A 12,861-nucleotide genomic window follows, 5' to 3' on the forward strand; every position below is an offset into this window, starting at 1 on the left:
GGCTCCGGTGAGGGGCGAGTGTGGGAAGGTGCTGCCCTGCTTAGGGCGGGAGTGGGGCGGCCCCGAGGGAAGGGACCAACTTCCCACAGGCACAGAAAAAAAAAGCACACGAGCCCCGGGGAATGCAGCTCCCGAGGGCTCCTCTCCTGTCCTTGCTGGGGAGGGACACAAAACAATTTAGCAAGTGCCTGCAGCGCCCCGAGGGCCCCCACACGGGCACGGTGAGAACCAAAGGAAGGTGGGAACTGTAGGGAACTGTAGGTGGAATTCCCGACTCCGAGGGTCGGGAAGACACGGGATGTCGTTACTGTAGCTTTTGATTTGGAACTATTGTTTTTGGGAAGTGCTGCACCCCCAGCACGGACTCGGCTATAGCACAGCCCCAGGCGCTGGGGAGGCCCCGGGAAGGGTCCCCACGGGGCCACTTTTGTCTCTTGTCCCCACCCCCTGGGCTGGGGGGCTCCAGGTTTTGGGGGGGGGCTCCGTTTGTCTCGACTTTGACACCCCTTTTCTCCTTGTAAATAGGCCAGGCTGGACTGTGGGAGGCGGCTGCCTCGGGCTGGGGTTTGTGTGGGGCTCGGGGAGGGGGTGGTCTGGTTTTGGTTTTCCCTCTGTGGTACAGACCCGATGGCTCTGTGTGTTTGCATCCTGTACGGCGGTTTAATGTCCTGTAAGATATCCCAGTATCCAGGTATTGTTCTTGGTTACACATTTGTATGGATACAGCTTTGTAAATGTAATAAATGCTGCAGACTGTCCTTCCCGCCTGCACAGGGGCAGCTCCTGCTGCCTCCATCCCAAATCCCACTGGTCCTTCCATCCCAAATCCCATGGGTCCCTCTGTCCCAAATCCCACAGGTCCCTCTGCCCTGCATCCTGCAGGTCCCTCTGTCCCAAATCACACAGGTTTCTTCATCCTGCATCCCACAAGTCCCTCCATCCCAAATTCCACAGGTCCCTCCATCCCCAATCCCAAAAGTCCCTCTGTCCTGCATCCCATGCGTCCCTCCATCCCAAACCCCACAGGTCTGACCATCCCAAATCACACAGGTCCCTCCATAAGAAATCCCACAGGTCCCTCCATCCCAGATCCCACAGGTCACTCCATCCCAGATCCCACAGGTCCCTCCATCCCAGATCCCACAGGTCCCTCCATCCCAGATCCCACAGGTCCCTCCATCCCAAACCCCACAGGTCTGACCATCCCAAATCCCACAGGTCCCTCTGTAAGAAATCCTATGGGTCCCTCCACCCCACATCCCACAGGCCCCTCCATCCCAGAACACACAGGCCCCTCCATCCCAAATCCCACAGGCCCCTCCATCCCAGAACACACAGGCCCCTCCATCCCAAATCCCACAGGTCCCTCCATCCCAAATCCCACAGGTCCCTCCATAAGAAATCCTATGGGTCCCTCCGCCCCACATTCCACAGATCCCTCCATCCCAAATCCCACAGGCCCCTCCATCCCAGAACACACAGGCCCCTCCATCCCAAATCCCACAGGCCCCTCCATCCCAGAACACACAGCTCCTTCCATCCCAAATCCCACAGGCCCCTCCATCCCAGAACACACAGGCCTCTCCATCCCAAATCCCACAGGCCCCTCCATCCCAAATCCCACAGGCCCCTCCATCCCGCATCCTGACGGGCACCCACAGCTCTGGCAGTGCAAAACCGCTCCTGAAAAACCCCACTGTCCACAGGATTCCTTCTTTCCCAGCCGCTGCTGGTTCGCTGCAGCTCCTCAGAAATTCAGATTTAATCGGGGTGGGGGCTCAGCATCTCCCCCCTCCCTCCGTGCCCTCGAGCGGGACGCACATCCCGGTGGTCCCGAGTGCATCCCGGTGGTCCCGAGCTCCCGTGGGCTCCAGGTCAGGGCCGGGGGGGCAGGGGGGCCCCCTGCACCTCCTCCCCGTTGTGGGTGCCGTCGCAGTAGGGGGGGTTTCGGGTGCGTTTGCAGCCGCAGAGCCAGGCGGGCCCGTCCTCCTGGGGGGTGAAGCGCAGCGGGGACATCCCCCGGGCTGCCTTCATGTGGGAGCCGTCACAGAAGGGCTGCGGACAGGCGGGCAGGGGGTAAAGGGGGGGGGTCTGGGGGTGCCCGGCTGCTTCCCCGCGGGGTGTGTGAGACACTGGGGGGCCGCGACCCCCCCCCATCCCAGCCACGGGCAGCGCATCCCTCGGGAACTGGGGGGGCGGCGGGAGAAGCCGGGGAGGGAACGGCGCCTCGTGCCCCCTAAAAATTCCAATCCGGGGAGGGAACAGCGTCTCGTGCCCCCTAAAAATTCCAATCCGGGACTGGGGGGAGGAAGGGGGGTCCCTGTGGGGCTGGTCCTGCCCTGACCCCACCGGCATCCCCGCACATCCCAAGTGGAGGGAGCAGAGCCCCCGGACCCCCTGGAGTCCCTGGACCACCCCCAGCTGGTGGAGCCCCCCCGGGGCCCCCCATAGCCCGGAGCCCCCCGGACCTCCCCGACCCCCCCGGCCTCTCCAGACCCCCCGTCATCCCGGAGACCCCCGGACCCTCCGGAGCCCCCCATGACCCGCACCCTCCGGATTTCCCCGAGCCCCCCCGGTCCCCCCTGCCCGACCTGGCGCTTGCTGTGCCCGCACGAGCACCACGCGTACTTCTTGCCCGCCTTCAGCTCCACCGGGAAGGGCTCCTTGGCGGCGATCGCGGGCTGCGGGGGGGTCGCGGAGCGGGAGAAGAAGGGGGCCCGACCCCGGAGCGCTCTCAGCAGAGCCCCGAGCGTGGCCGAGCCGAGCCGGTGCATGGTGCCGGTCACCTTGCCGGGCTCACCGCACCCCGGTCCCGGTCGCCTTTCCCGGTTCACCCCACTCCGGTCCCGGTCACCTCCCCCGGCGGCTCCTCCTCCCGCGTCGCCGGAAGGTTCGGGCCGGGCGGGCTCGGCGGGAGCGCCGGGCTCGGTGCGGGAACGTTCCACCGGGCGCGGATCCGCGGCTGCTGCCGGTGATGGTCCCGGTGCTGCTGCCGGTGATGGTCCCGGTGCTGCCGCCGGTGATGGTGCCGGTGATGCTCCTGGTGATGGTCCCGGTGCTGCTGCCGGTGATGGTCCCGGTGCTGCTGCCGGTGATGTCGCCGGTGCTGCTGCCGGTGCTGCTGCCGGTGATGGTCCCGGTGATGCTCCTGGTGATGGTGCCGGTGATGCTCCTGGTGCTGCTGCCGGTGATGGTCCCGGTGATGCTCTTGGTGATGGTCCCGGTGCTGCTGCCGGTGATGCTCCCGATGATGGTCCCGGTGCTGGTCCCGGTGCTGCTCCTGGTGCTGCTGCCAGTGATGCTCCCGGTGCCCAGTCCCGCTGTCCCTCCCGGTGCGCGGTCCCAGTACCTGATCCCGGCTCCTGTCCCGGTGCCCGATCCCAGTGCCAGTGTCTGATCCCAATCCCTGATCCCGGTGCCTTGATCCCGGTGCCAGTGTTTGATCTCACTCCCTGATCCCGGTACCCGACCCCGGCTCCTGTCCCAATCCCTGTGCCCCGACCCCGGTGCCAGTGTCTGATCCCCCTCCCCGATCCCAGTGCCACTGTCTGATCCCGGTTCCCGATCCCGGTTCCCGATCCCGGTCCCGGTCCCGATGCCCGCTCCCACTGCGCGGTCCCGGTGCCCGATCCCGGTGCCCGATCCTTTTACGCGGTGTCGGTGCCCAAACCCCGTCCCTGATCCCGATCCCCGGTCCTGACCCCGGTCCCTTTCCCGGGCAAGAAGGATCAGGATCCCCGGCTCCCGAGCCCTCCCCGTGCCTCAGCTTCCCCCCGGAGAACGGGGGGCGTGGAGACCTTGGCTTTGGTGCCTCCAGGGAAAAAACCCTTGGGAGAGGGGAGGACTGGGGAGCTGCTCGTGAGGTCAGCGAGTGGTTTTGGGCCCTCAGTGTGGTTTATCCCTGTTTTTTTGGGGGGGGAAACCTTTCCACCAACTGCTCTTCCCTCGCCCTGGTCTCCTCTCATTCCCAAAGTGAATCCCCCCGGGGATCCCACTCCTGCATCCCAAGAGCGTCCCTTGCTCCCGATGCTGCCACACATTCCCTGTGGAAAGCAGGACCCGGCACCTTTCAGGGAATTCATCCCACAGCCCCTATTCTCATTTAAATTTACCTCTTTCTGCATTAAAAAACTCTTTGATATTAATATTAATATTATTTATTATAATAAAGAACAGTCAAGCAGCGTGAAAAAAATATATCTTAGCTACATTACCTTAAATTGCCAAAAATATACACATTTTTCTCTTTTATTTAATTAAAAAAACCCCAAAACAAATCCAAAAAAAAAGACACATGCAACATACTAAATGAGACATCAGCATCAAAACGGGTAAAGAAACGTACCCCAGTGCAACTGAAACACAGATAATCTTTAGCTTTTCTTTTTTCCTTTCTCCTTCTCTCCCTCTTTTTTTTTTTTTTTTTTTTCCCACAGGGATACAACTGGCGACCTTCCAGCAGTGCCCCCCCTTCTCCCCTCCCCTCTCCCCTCAATCTGCCAAAGGGACCTTTGGCTCTGGGACAGGTCGAGGTGACAATTCCCAGGGACTGGGAGCCTTTGGAAGGTGTTGGAGAGATGTGTGTAAGTGCTTTATGTCTCTTATCCCCCTCGTCTTCTCCGGCCTCATCCCACCCTGTCCCGGGAATCCCGGGAGATCCAGGGGGGATCATATTCCAACTGCTGCCACCACCGAGCAGGGGGCCAGGGATGCTGCACAGCTCAGCCCTCCCTGATTTAACAGTGAGCCTGCCTAAAAAAAACCCCACCCAATTCCTTGATTTCCAACCTCTTCCAGTGCCTGGGTTCCCAAATAGTCTCCCAGGAGTGGTGCAGAGCCCCAGCCAGCACCTCTCAGCCTCCTCACTAAGTGCCTTTCACTGACCCCCTGTGTGTCTCCTGCAGGGATTTGGGCAGCAAATCCCAAATTTAGGGGGATTCCAGCACGGATTCTGGGTGTTTTGGGAGATCAGTGCATTGTACCACAACTCGCTGCACAAGGGATTGATCCCAACAGCCTTCCCTCCTTCCCATCCCTCTCTCCCTGGTCCTGGCACGTTTCTGATTCCAGGGGGTGAAACCAGGTTGAATTTTGGAAGAATCTGACCAAGTCAGGGCACGACCTCAGGGGTTTTAACTTGGGCTGGAGGTGACGGGCACCACGTGGGCAACAACATGGCAACATGGGAATTTGGGATCTCAGAGTAACAAACAGTGAGAAATAAAATAAAAATCCTCCCCACTTGGACAAACAGAGGTGGCAGAGCCCAGGCTGACACTCCTGCTCACCCAAACCAGTGCTGGGGGATGTCTGCTCCCAAATCCCAAGGATCTGAGGGATGGCAGGTCCAGCTTTGTGTGTGTGTGCAGCCACCACACAAAACCAGGCACTTCAGGGCTGAGGGGGCAGCCCTGAAATTTAGCATTTTAGCCCTAATTTGCTGAATATATTTGCTCTCTGTAGCAGCTGCTTTCAAGCCCCAGATTCCTCACATGGGAGGGGGGCAGCCAGGTGAGACCTGAGGTTTTTGCAGCTCACCTGAGCCAGGTGAGCCTTAAAAAACAGCTCCTGCACTGAGCAGGGGGTCCCCGTGCCAGGGATTTCGGGTGGCACCTCTGGAGGTTGCCAAGGAGGGGGAACAACACAGCTGAGGGAGGGGAGGGGGAAACGAGAGAAAAAAAAAAAAATCAAAAGGAGTTTAAAAAGTGCAAGGACACAATTGTGCCAGAGCGATTTTGGGGGCCAGGGAGCCAAAATGCTTGGGTTGAACTGAAAGATCTCAGTCACAGCTTGGAGGTGGCAGGTGGGGGGAGGTGGCACAGCTCACCTTGTCCCTCGGGAGGTGTCTGGGGACAGGGATGTGCCAGCGAGAGCCTCCGGGTCTGTGCTGCAGGGCCTGCCAGGAAGGGAGGCTTTTCTTTTTCCTGCTTTTTTTCCACTTTTAGCTGCCATCTCCACCTTCCCAATAGCTTCTTAACCTTGTTAAAACATTAGCTTTTCTTTATATATATATATAAAAAAATTATATATATATATATTATATATATATATATATTTCTGGGCAGACAGCAGCATTCTGCCCAGTTCACAGAACTGCAGGCTGAGAGCAGAAAAGGTTTTCTCTCTCCTTTTTTAGCCTTAATTCAACCATCGTGGTGACAATCTTCCAACCAACCAAATAAAATAAAATAACATAAAATAAAATAAAAATGGAAGAAAGATATTTAGCAGATGAGTTTTTGCCTAGGACAAGCTTTTCTAGTACATCAGCACAGCCCCACTGCTGACAGATTTGAATAGTGCAAACTAGTTTTAAAGGCAGTGGGAACGTGCTGAAAAATGTCATTAAGGTCCAACAACTTGGTTTTTAAGACCCTCAGAGTTTTTTTTTTGTCAGCTGGAGCCTTCCCTGCCTGCCCCCAGGAGCTCTGGAGTTACCCAGGGCACGAGGAAAAGAAGGGGCATTGGTACGTTTGACGTGTTCCCCTTCCCCAGAGCTGCCCCACCTGTCCTTCCATCCTTCCATCCCTCCCTCCATCCATCCTTCCATCCTTCCATCCTTCCATCCATCCTTCCATCCTTCCATCCCTCCATCCCTCCCTCCATCCATCCTTCCATCCTTCCATCCTTCCATCCATCCTTCCCATCCTTCCATCCCTCCCTCCATCCATCCTTCCATCCTTCCATCCTTCCATCCATCCTTCCATCCTTCCATCCCTCCATCCATCCCTCTATCCTTCCATCCATCCATCCCTCCATCCATCCATCCATCCTTCCATCCTTCCATCCATCCATCCCTCCATCCTTCCATCCATCCATCCCTCCATCCATCCTTCCATCCATCCATCCTTCCATCCCTCCATCCTTCCATCCATCCATCCATCCTTCCATCCCTCCATCCTTCCATCCCTCCATCCTTCCATCCATCCATCCATCCATCCATCCATCCTTCCATCCCTCCATCCTTCCATCCATCCATCCATCCTTCCATCCATCCATCCATCCATCCTTCCATCCCTCCATCCTTCCATCCATCCTTCCATCCCTCCTTCCATCCCTCTATCCTTCCATCCATCCATCCATCCATCCTTCCATCCCTCTATCCTTCCATCCATCCTCCCATCCATCCATCCATCCTTCCATCCATCCCTCCATCCTTCCATCCCTCTATCCTTCCATCCCTCCATCCATCCCTCCATCCTTCCATCCATCCATCCATCCCTCCATCCTTCCATCCCTCCATCCTTCCATCCATCCTTCCATCCATCCTTCCATCCCTCCTTCCATCCCTCCATCCTTCCATCCCTCCATCCATCCATCCCTCCATCCATCCTTCCATCCATCCATCCTTCCATCCATCCATCCTTCCATCCATCCATCCATCCATCCATCCATCCATCCATCCCTCCATCCATCCATCCCTCCATCCTTCCCTCCATCCCTCCAAGCTCAGAGGGAGCCCATTCCTGGCTGAGGTTCCGGGCTGCAAGATGGAATTAAGGTCAAAAGGTGGAGGATGATGAAGGGTCCGATGTCCCGGCTCATGATCCTGGTCACTGTCCCATTCCTTGGAGATCCCCTTTTCCCAAGAGCCCAGGACCAGTGGAAGAACACGGTTTTTGCCGGACTGGAGTGATCTGTGGTGGGTAGGAAAGAACAGGGATGGGATTTGGGACTCTCTTCCCCAAACACATTTTGATCTCCGAGCTCAGGTCCAGGAATCCACCTCCAGGCTCAAATGCACCTTCTGGCGTTGGACAAATCCCGGCTCCAGCCCCTTTTGCACACTGCAGTGTTATCCTCTGGGAATTCTGGAAGGGAAGAGGCGGCCCAGAGCAGGAATGTGCTTTTCAGGTGAGGGCAGCACCCGACCCCACAGCAGCTGGCAGGGCAGGCGTGGCAACGTCCTTCCAAGGAGCAGGTGGCCTTCACCCTGTCCCCAGCTCCACTCCTCAGCCATTACTCCCACTCGTGTCTTTCCAGGCTGGATTTGGCTCCAGCTGAGCCGTCGGGGCTACACAGGGAAGAGCCCAGCGGGTGAGAAATCTCAGCTCCAGGAATTTTCCCGAATGTCCCCACCTGGGCACGGCCACCACGCCCCTTCCCGGCGCCGTCACATCCAGTGCTGCCTCCGTGGGCACTGCCAGGTTCCTCGGGCTGGACACAGGGGGAGCTCCCGCCCCCAGGAATGCCCGGGAAGCTCATCCTGGGGGTTACACATACACAGGCGACCGCCCCCGGCGGGGCGGGGCGGGGAGGAGGTCGGGCAGGATCCGCTGGAATTCCCGGAATTCCCTCCTCCACACGGAGCAGGTTGGCAGGGAAAACCCCCCCCCACACCTTCACTCCTCACGACACCAGGGCTCGGCCACAGACGTTCTGTCTTCCCAAAAGCACCTCTTGGCATCGGCCAGCGCAGGGGACGCTCCTCGGAAGCCTTGTGCTCATTGCTCTAACAGTGTCAAGGTTGGCTGCAGAAAAGCCACATTCCCCCGGGCAGAGGAGTTGGCTGCTGGTTTTTTCGGGGTCGGGGGGGGGGAGCTTAGCCCTTGTCCTGGGTAAGAGGAGCTCCCTTTTCATTCATGTTCTTTAAAAAACAAAAAAAACAAAAAAAACAAACAGAAAGAGACGCAGAGGAGACAGGTATGAGAGGAGACAGGAATCACAGAGCCCTGATGTGCTGCACGCCCGGCCCTGCTCGCTGGCACCTCTCAGGCTCCTCCAAAACCAAGGGACACGGCAGCCCCAGGGTTCCCTCTGCCTGGTTCAGGCCCAACTGGCCCCTCAGCCCTGGCCTGTGGCTCCCAAATGTCTCCAGCCAGGGCTGGACCTCCCGGGTACAGGCACAGGTAGAGGGGAGGGATGGAGGAGGTGGAAGTGTCGCCCCACCAGCCCCTGGGCACGGGTGTCCTGGCACAGGGCTGTTCACAGAGAGGCTGGAAGCCTCTCCACCTCTCCTCCTGGCTGCAAGACTCCTCCTAACCCCTGGGTGTCAACACGGAGCCACCTTCGTGTTCCCTCACAAAGCTCCACGGGGCCAGCCCTGCCTGGGGCACCTCATCCCATCCAAATCCTGGGGAGAAGGGAGCCAAACCTACAGCCTGTCCCTGCCTGGCTGCTGCAGCGGGTCAGCTGAGTGTCTGCACACACAGGTGAGGACACCTCGGGAGCCCCTGGGCCTGCCAGGGCCCCTGGGAATCCTTGGATGCGGGATCAGGACGCGCCACCGGCCGGGCAGGGATGCAGCAAAGCCAAGGAGCATCCCGGCCCTGCTCCCTGCGTGCTCCCCCAAATAACCTGGAGCACAGGTGTGCCTGCCCAGGGCTCTCGGGGTCAGGGGGGTGCCAACAGCATACGCACCGTTCCTTTCGGGGTGTTGCCATCAGCCTGCAGGTTGAGGAAGGGGTTGGGCTGTGCTGTCAGGACGGGTGGGAGGCCCGTTCCCGAGGCCAGGAGGCTGTTCCCAGGAGTGCTGAGCGGTGGGGTGGCCTGGGGGGCCAGGAGGGCATTGCCAGGGTTGAGCTGCTGCGGGGACAGGGAGGCCAGGAGGGAGCTGGTGCTGGGGGGCGGTTGGGGGGCCGAGGTCATCAGGGCGGGGGCCGAGGTGGCGGCCAGGAGGGAGCTCATGGACAGCTGGGACGAGCTGCTCATCTGCAGCCGCTGCAGCTCCCGCTTCTGCTGGATCTGCTGCATCATCTGGAACACCAGGGCCTGCTGCTCCTGCGGGCAAGGGGGAGGGAGATGGGTCACAGCGGGCACAGAGCGCTCGGGAGGAGGTGGCACCTCACGCGGGAGCCACGCGGGCTCGAGCTGTGCCAGGGGAGGCTCAGGAGGGAAAATTTCTGGGGTTAAGCACTGGAACAGGGTTGCCCAGGGATGTGGTGGAGTCACCATCCCTGGGAGTGCTCAAAAAGCAAGCAGAGGTGTCACTAGGATGTGGTTAAGTGGGCACGGTGGGATTCGGTTGAAGGTCGGACTCGATCTTGGAGGTTTTTTTCCGACCTCAGTGATTCCATGACACACTCTATCCCAGGCAATGCTACAGGAGACAGGGAGAAAGTCCCCTTGATCCCATCTCTGGAGGGAGAGAGAGGATCAGTCTGCCTCGTGTTCATTAACAGCCCGTGCCTGTGACCTTTCCAACCCCGCTGTTTCCCGACACACAGGATTAGTGAACCCTCACCCAGCCACCTGCAGGCACACAAATCCACTCAGCAATTCCCAATCCATCAACCCAGGGATTTTAAGTCTGTGGCATTCACTATCCTGAATTTCCAGACTGGCTCCTAATTTCCTCCCCCGGCTCATCCCACTTCCCAGCTCAGCCCTGACCCACGGGGGGGGTGCAGGTGAGCAGGACCCGGGGTGGGGGGATGAGGGTCACACCTCACCTGCATCCAGAGGGCCGCCCTCAAATCCAGCAAACTGCAGGAATCGCTATGGCAACCATCGACCACTGCAGCAGGCTGACATTGTTGTGCCCCCCCGGGGATGCAGCTGATGGCACGGTGACATGGTGACATCAGCTGCTCCACAGAGAGCCCCTTGGAAACTTGCTATATAAATAACCTGACCCAGAAACCCATCCAGAGCAACGGGCCGGGTTCCAGGGAGACAGAAACGAGCAGAGCACAGCTCCATTGATGGGAGCTGGTGGCATTCCTGGGTGGCTCCACCCAGGGCAGGGACAGCGCCGAGGTCTCCGCAGGGCACTGGCCGTGGTTTTACACTCGGTCTGCCACCTCTCCACGCAGCCCTTCCCACCACAGGGCTGCTGTTTGACCCCCGAGGGTGCAGGCACAGAGCCAAGAGCCTCAGAGCAGCTGCCTGGTCCTTTTCCTGACCCCGAAATCCTCAGCCACCTGCAGAGTCCTGCTGGCATTTCCAGTTCTCCGGGTAAATGTGCCCAGACACGGATCGCCCGCCTCAGGACTAGAGCAATTTGGTGTTTACCTCCTTCTAACCTCAAACAGTGTCCTCAAGAGTGCTCCTCACCTCCCGTGGGCCTCAGCACACCTGGGAGCCCAGAGCCCAGCCCCTCCTGGCAGCAGGATCAGACACCATTTGCATCCCAGGATGGCTGGAGGAGGTAAAAGCTCAACGCATTTTACTCCCCGCTCCCCGATTTTACGGTGGCTCAGAGTTCCCACCTTCTCACCCCCCTCAGGAACGTGGGAAACCCAGATTAAATTTTTTCCCTTGGTACAAGGGAAAAACCTCCTTGGGAGGTGCTGCACCTTCCTGCCTAAAGCTTCGCTCCTCATTCCATCCACAGCGTCCGGGAGCCGGGAAAAGGCGCCCGGCTCGGCATCCCCGCGGGCAGGGGACTCGGGGCAAGGAGGGAGCCCCAAGTTTTGCCCTCTGCTGCGAGGTTTTCCCGCTGAACAGCTCAGCACTCACCGGATTAAGCGGCTGGGAAGTCAGGAGCTGCTGGAGCTGCTGGAGCTGCTGCTCGTGCTGGTGCAGGACGTGCCGCTGCTGCTCCGTCAGGGGACTCAGGCTGGGAATGCTGCGAGGGAAGCGGGGCAGGGAAGGTCAGCGCGGCCCCTCTCGGTTCCTGCACGCACAGGGCTCGTCCCTCCCTCCCTCCCGGAGCTAAACTGCTGCTGGAGAGGGCAGGGCCGTGCCCCCGAGCCCCCCGTCCTCACCTGCTCAGGCTGGTGGAGAGCTGCAGGGCCGGGGGCCCACCCGGCCCCTGTGTCGGCGCACTCGCGGGCTGGGCGGCCTGGGCTCCGTTCAGGTTCCCCAGGATCCCGTTGATGGGCATCTGCTGGCCTCCTGCCAGGGTCCCCATCAGGCCGTCCACCATGGGCACCGTGGAGAGGCTGTGGCTGGCACTGGTGCCTCCCCCCAGCCCGCCGCCGGCCACCCGGGCCAGGCCATTCACCTGCTGCACCCCGGGCAGGGGTAGCGAGGCAGGACTCTGCTGCAGCATGGGCAGGGGCGGAGGGGTGCTGTGGAAGGACAGGGAGGAGCTGCTCCTGCTGGGACACCCTGAGTGAGGGTCCTGGGGGAGAAACGGACACAAGAGCATCGGACTGGGGCGGCTGCGAGACGTCGGCTCAGCTCCGAGGGCGCCGAGGGCGGGAGCTGGAGGTGGGAAGGGGAGGGGGGCTGTGAGTGCAGGTGCAGGTCAGAGGGGTCCCAGAACTCAGACATGCTTTGGCTGGATCTCCAGGATAACCTGGAAGCATTCTCACCTCACGCTCCCGGTCTCAGCTACTCTACTCAGACCTCAGCACTGAGATGAAGAACGGGCACTCCGGGGAAAGAATTCCTGATTCTGAGCCTGGGCTACGAGGCTTTAGGAGCTGGCTACAGAGTCAGAGTCCTGGGACTGCACTGCTCCCTCCCTGAGTCCCTTCCCGGCCGGCTGGTGGGTGCAGAGGCCGTGTTACCTCAGAGGAAGTGGAGAGGGAGTTCTCAATCCCAAAGCTGTTCTTGCACGGGGGGCTCTTGCTGATGCTCAGGGAATCGTTGTTGCAGACTGGAGGGGGGAAAGAAGTGAGGGTGCAGAGTCAGGGCTGGAGCCTGACAGCCAGGGACAGAGTGTAAACGGGCCAGACCCCCCCACCGTGACCCCCCTGCCCACCCTGGGGCACAGGGGGTGTGTGTCCCCTGTCCCCTCACCGTTTGGAGGCAGGATGTACTGGGCCTGGCTGCCAGGGCCATTGCTGCTGGTCACCACGGGGAAGGGGACGGAGAGCTGGACGTTGAGGAGCTGCAAACGCTCCTTCTTGGCCGTCAGAGTCATGATCTGCTCCTGCAGCCGCTGGTTCTCCTTCTGCAGCGAGTGCAGGGCCTTGAGCATTTCTACAACTGCAGGGGAAGGAAGGGGACAAGGGGCAGGGGAGAGAAGGG

The 12,861-nt window shown here is 59.8% G+C and overlaps 2 protein-coding genes across 3 annotated transcripts in view; both read right to left on the reverse strand.

Annotated features, from left to right (window-relative positions):
• Nucleotides 1-1,708: 1,708 nt before the first annotated feature.
• On the reverse strand, nt 1,709-2,900 carry CISD3 (CDGSH iron sulfur domain 3). Its single transcript, XM_032711231.1, has 2 exons — nt 2,592-2,900; nt 1,709-2,055 (listed from the first exon to the last, which is right to left on the reverse strand). Exons 1-2 carry the CDS (start codon nt 2,772-2,774, stop codon nt 1,876-1,878), a joined length of 363 nt encoding a protein of 120 aa, XP_032567122.1. The 5' UTR covers nt 2,775-2,900; the 3' UTR covers nt 1,709-1,875.
• A 5,356-nt stretch (nt 2,901-8,256) lies between these two features.
• MLLT6 (MLLT6, PHD finger containing) overlaps nt 8,257-12,861 on the reverse strand; it is a 42,732-nt gene continuing 38,127 nt past the window's right edge. For both annotated transcript variants that reach the window (XM_032711226.1, XM_032711224.1), the window contains exons 15-20: nt 12,631-12,819; nt 12,399-12,487; nt 11,649-12,007; nt 11,401-11,509; nt 9,361-9,720; nt 8,257-8,587 (exon numbers count right to left, since the gene is read on the reverse strand). In XM_032711226.1, the coding sequence (XP_032567117.1) occupies nt 8,543-8,587; nt 9,361-9,720; nt 11,401-11,509; nt 11,649-12,007; nt 12,399-12,487; nt 12,631-12,819 (1,151 nt within the window). In that variant the 3' untranslated portion in view covers nt 8,257-8,542. The remainder of the gene's footprint in view (nt 8,588-9,360; nt 9,721-11,400; nt 11,510-11,648; nt 12,008-12,398; nt 12,488-12,630; nt 12,820-12,861) is intronic.

This window comes from Chiroxiphia lanceolata, chromosome 26 (assembly GCF_009829145.1).
Source record: "Chiroxiphia lanceolata isolate bChiLan1 chromosome 26, bChiLan1.pri, whole genome shotgun sequence".
Lineage (NCBI taxonomy): Eukaryota > Metazoa > Chordata > Aves > Passeriformes > Pipridae > Chiroxiphia > Chiroxiphia lanceolata.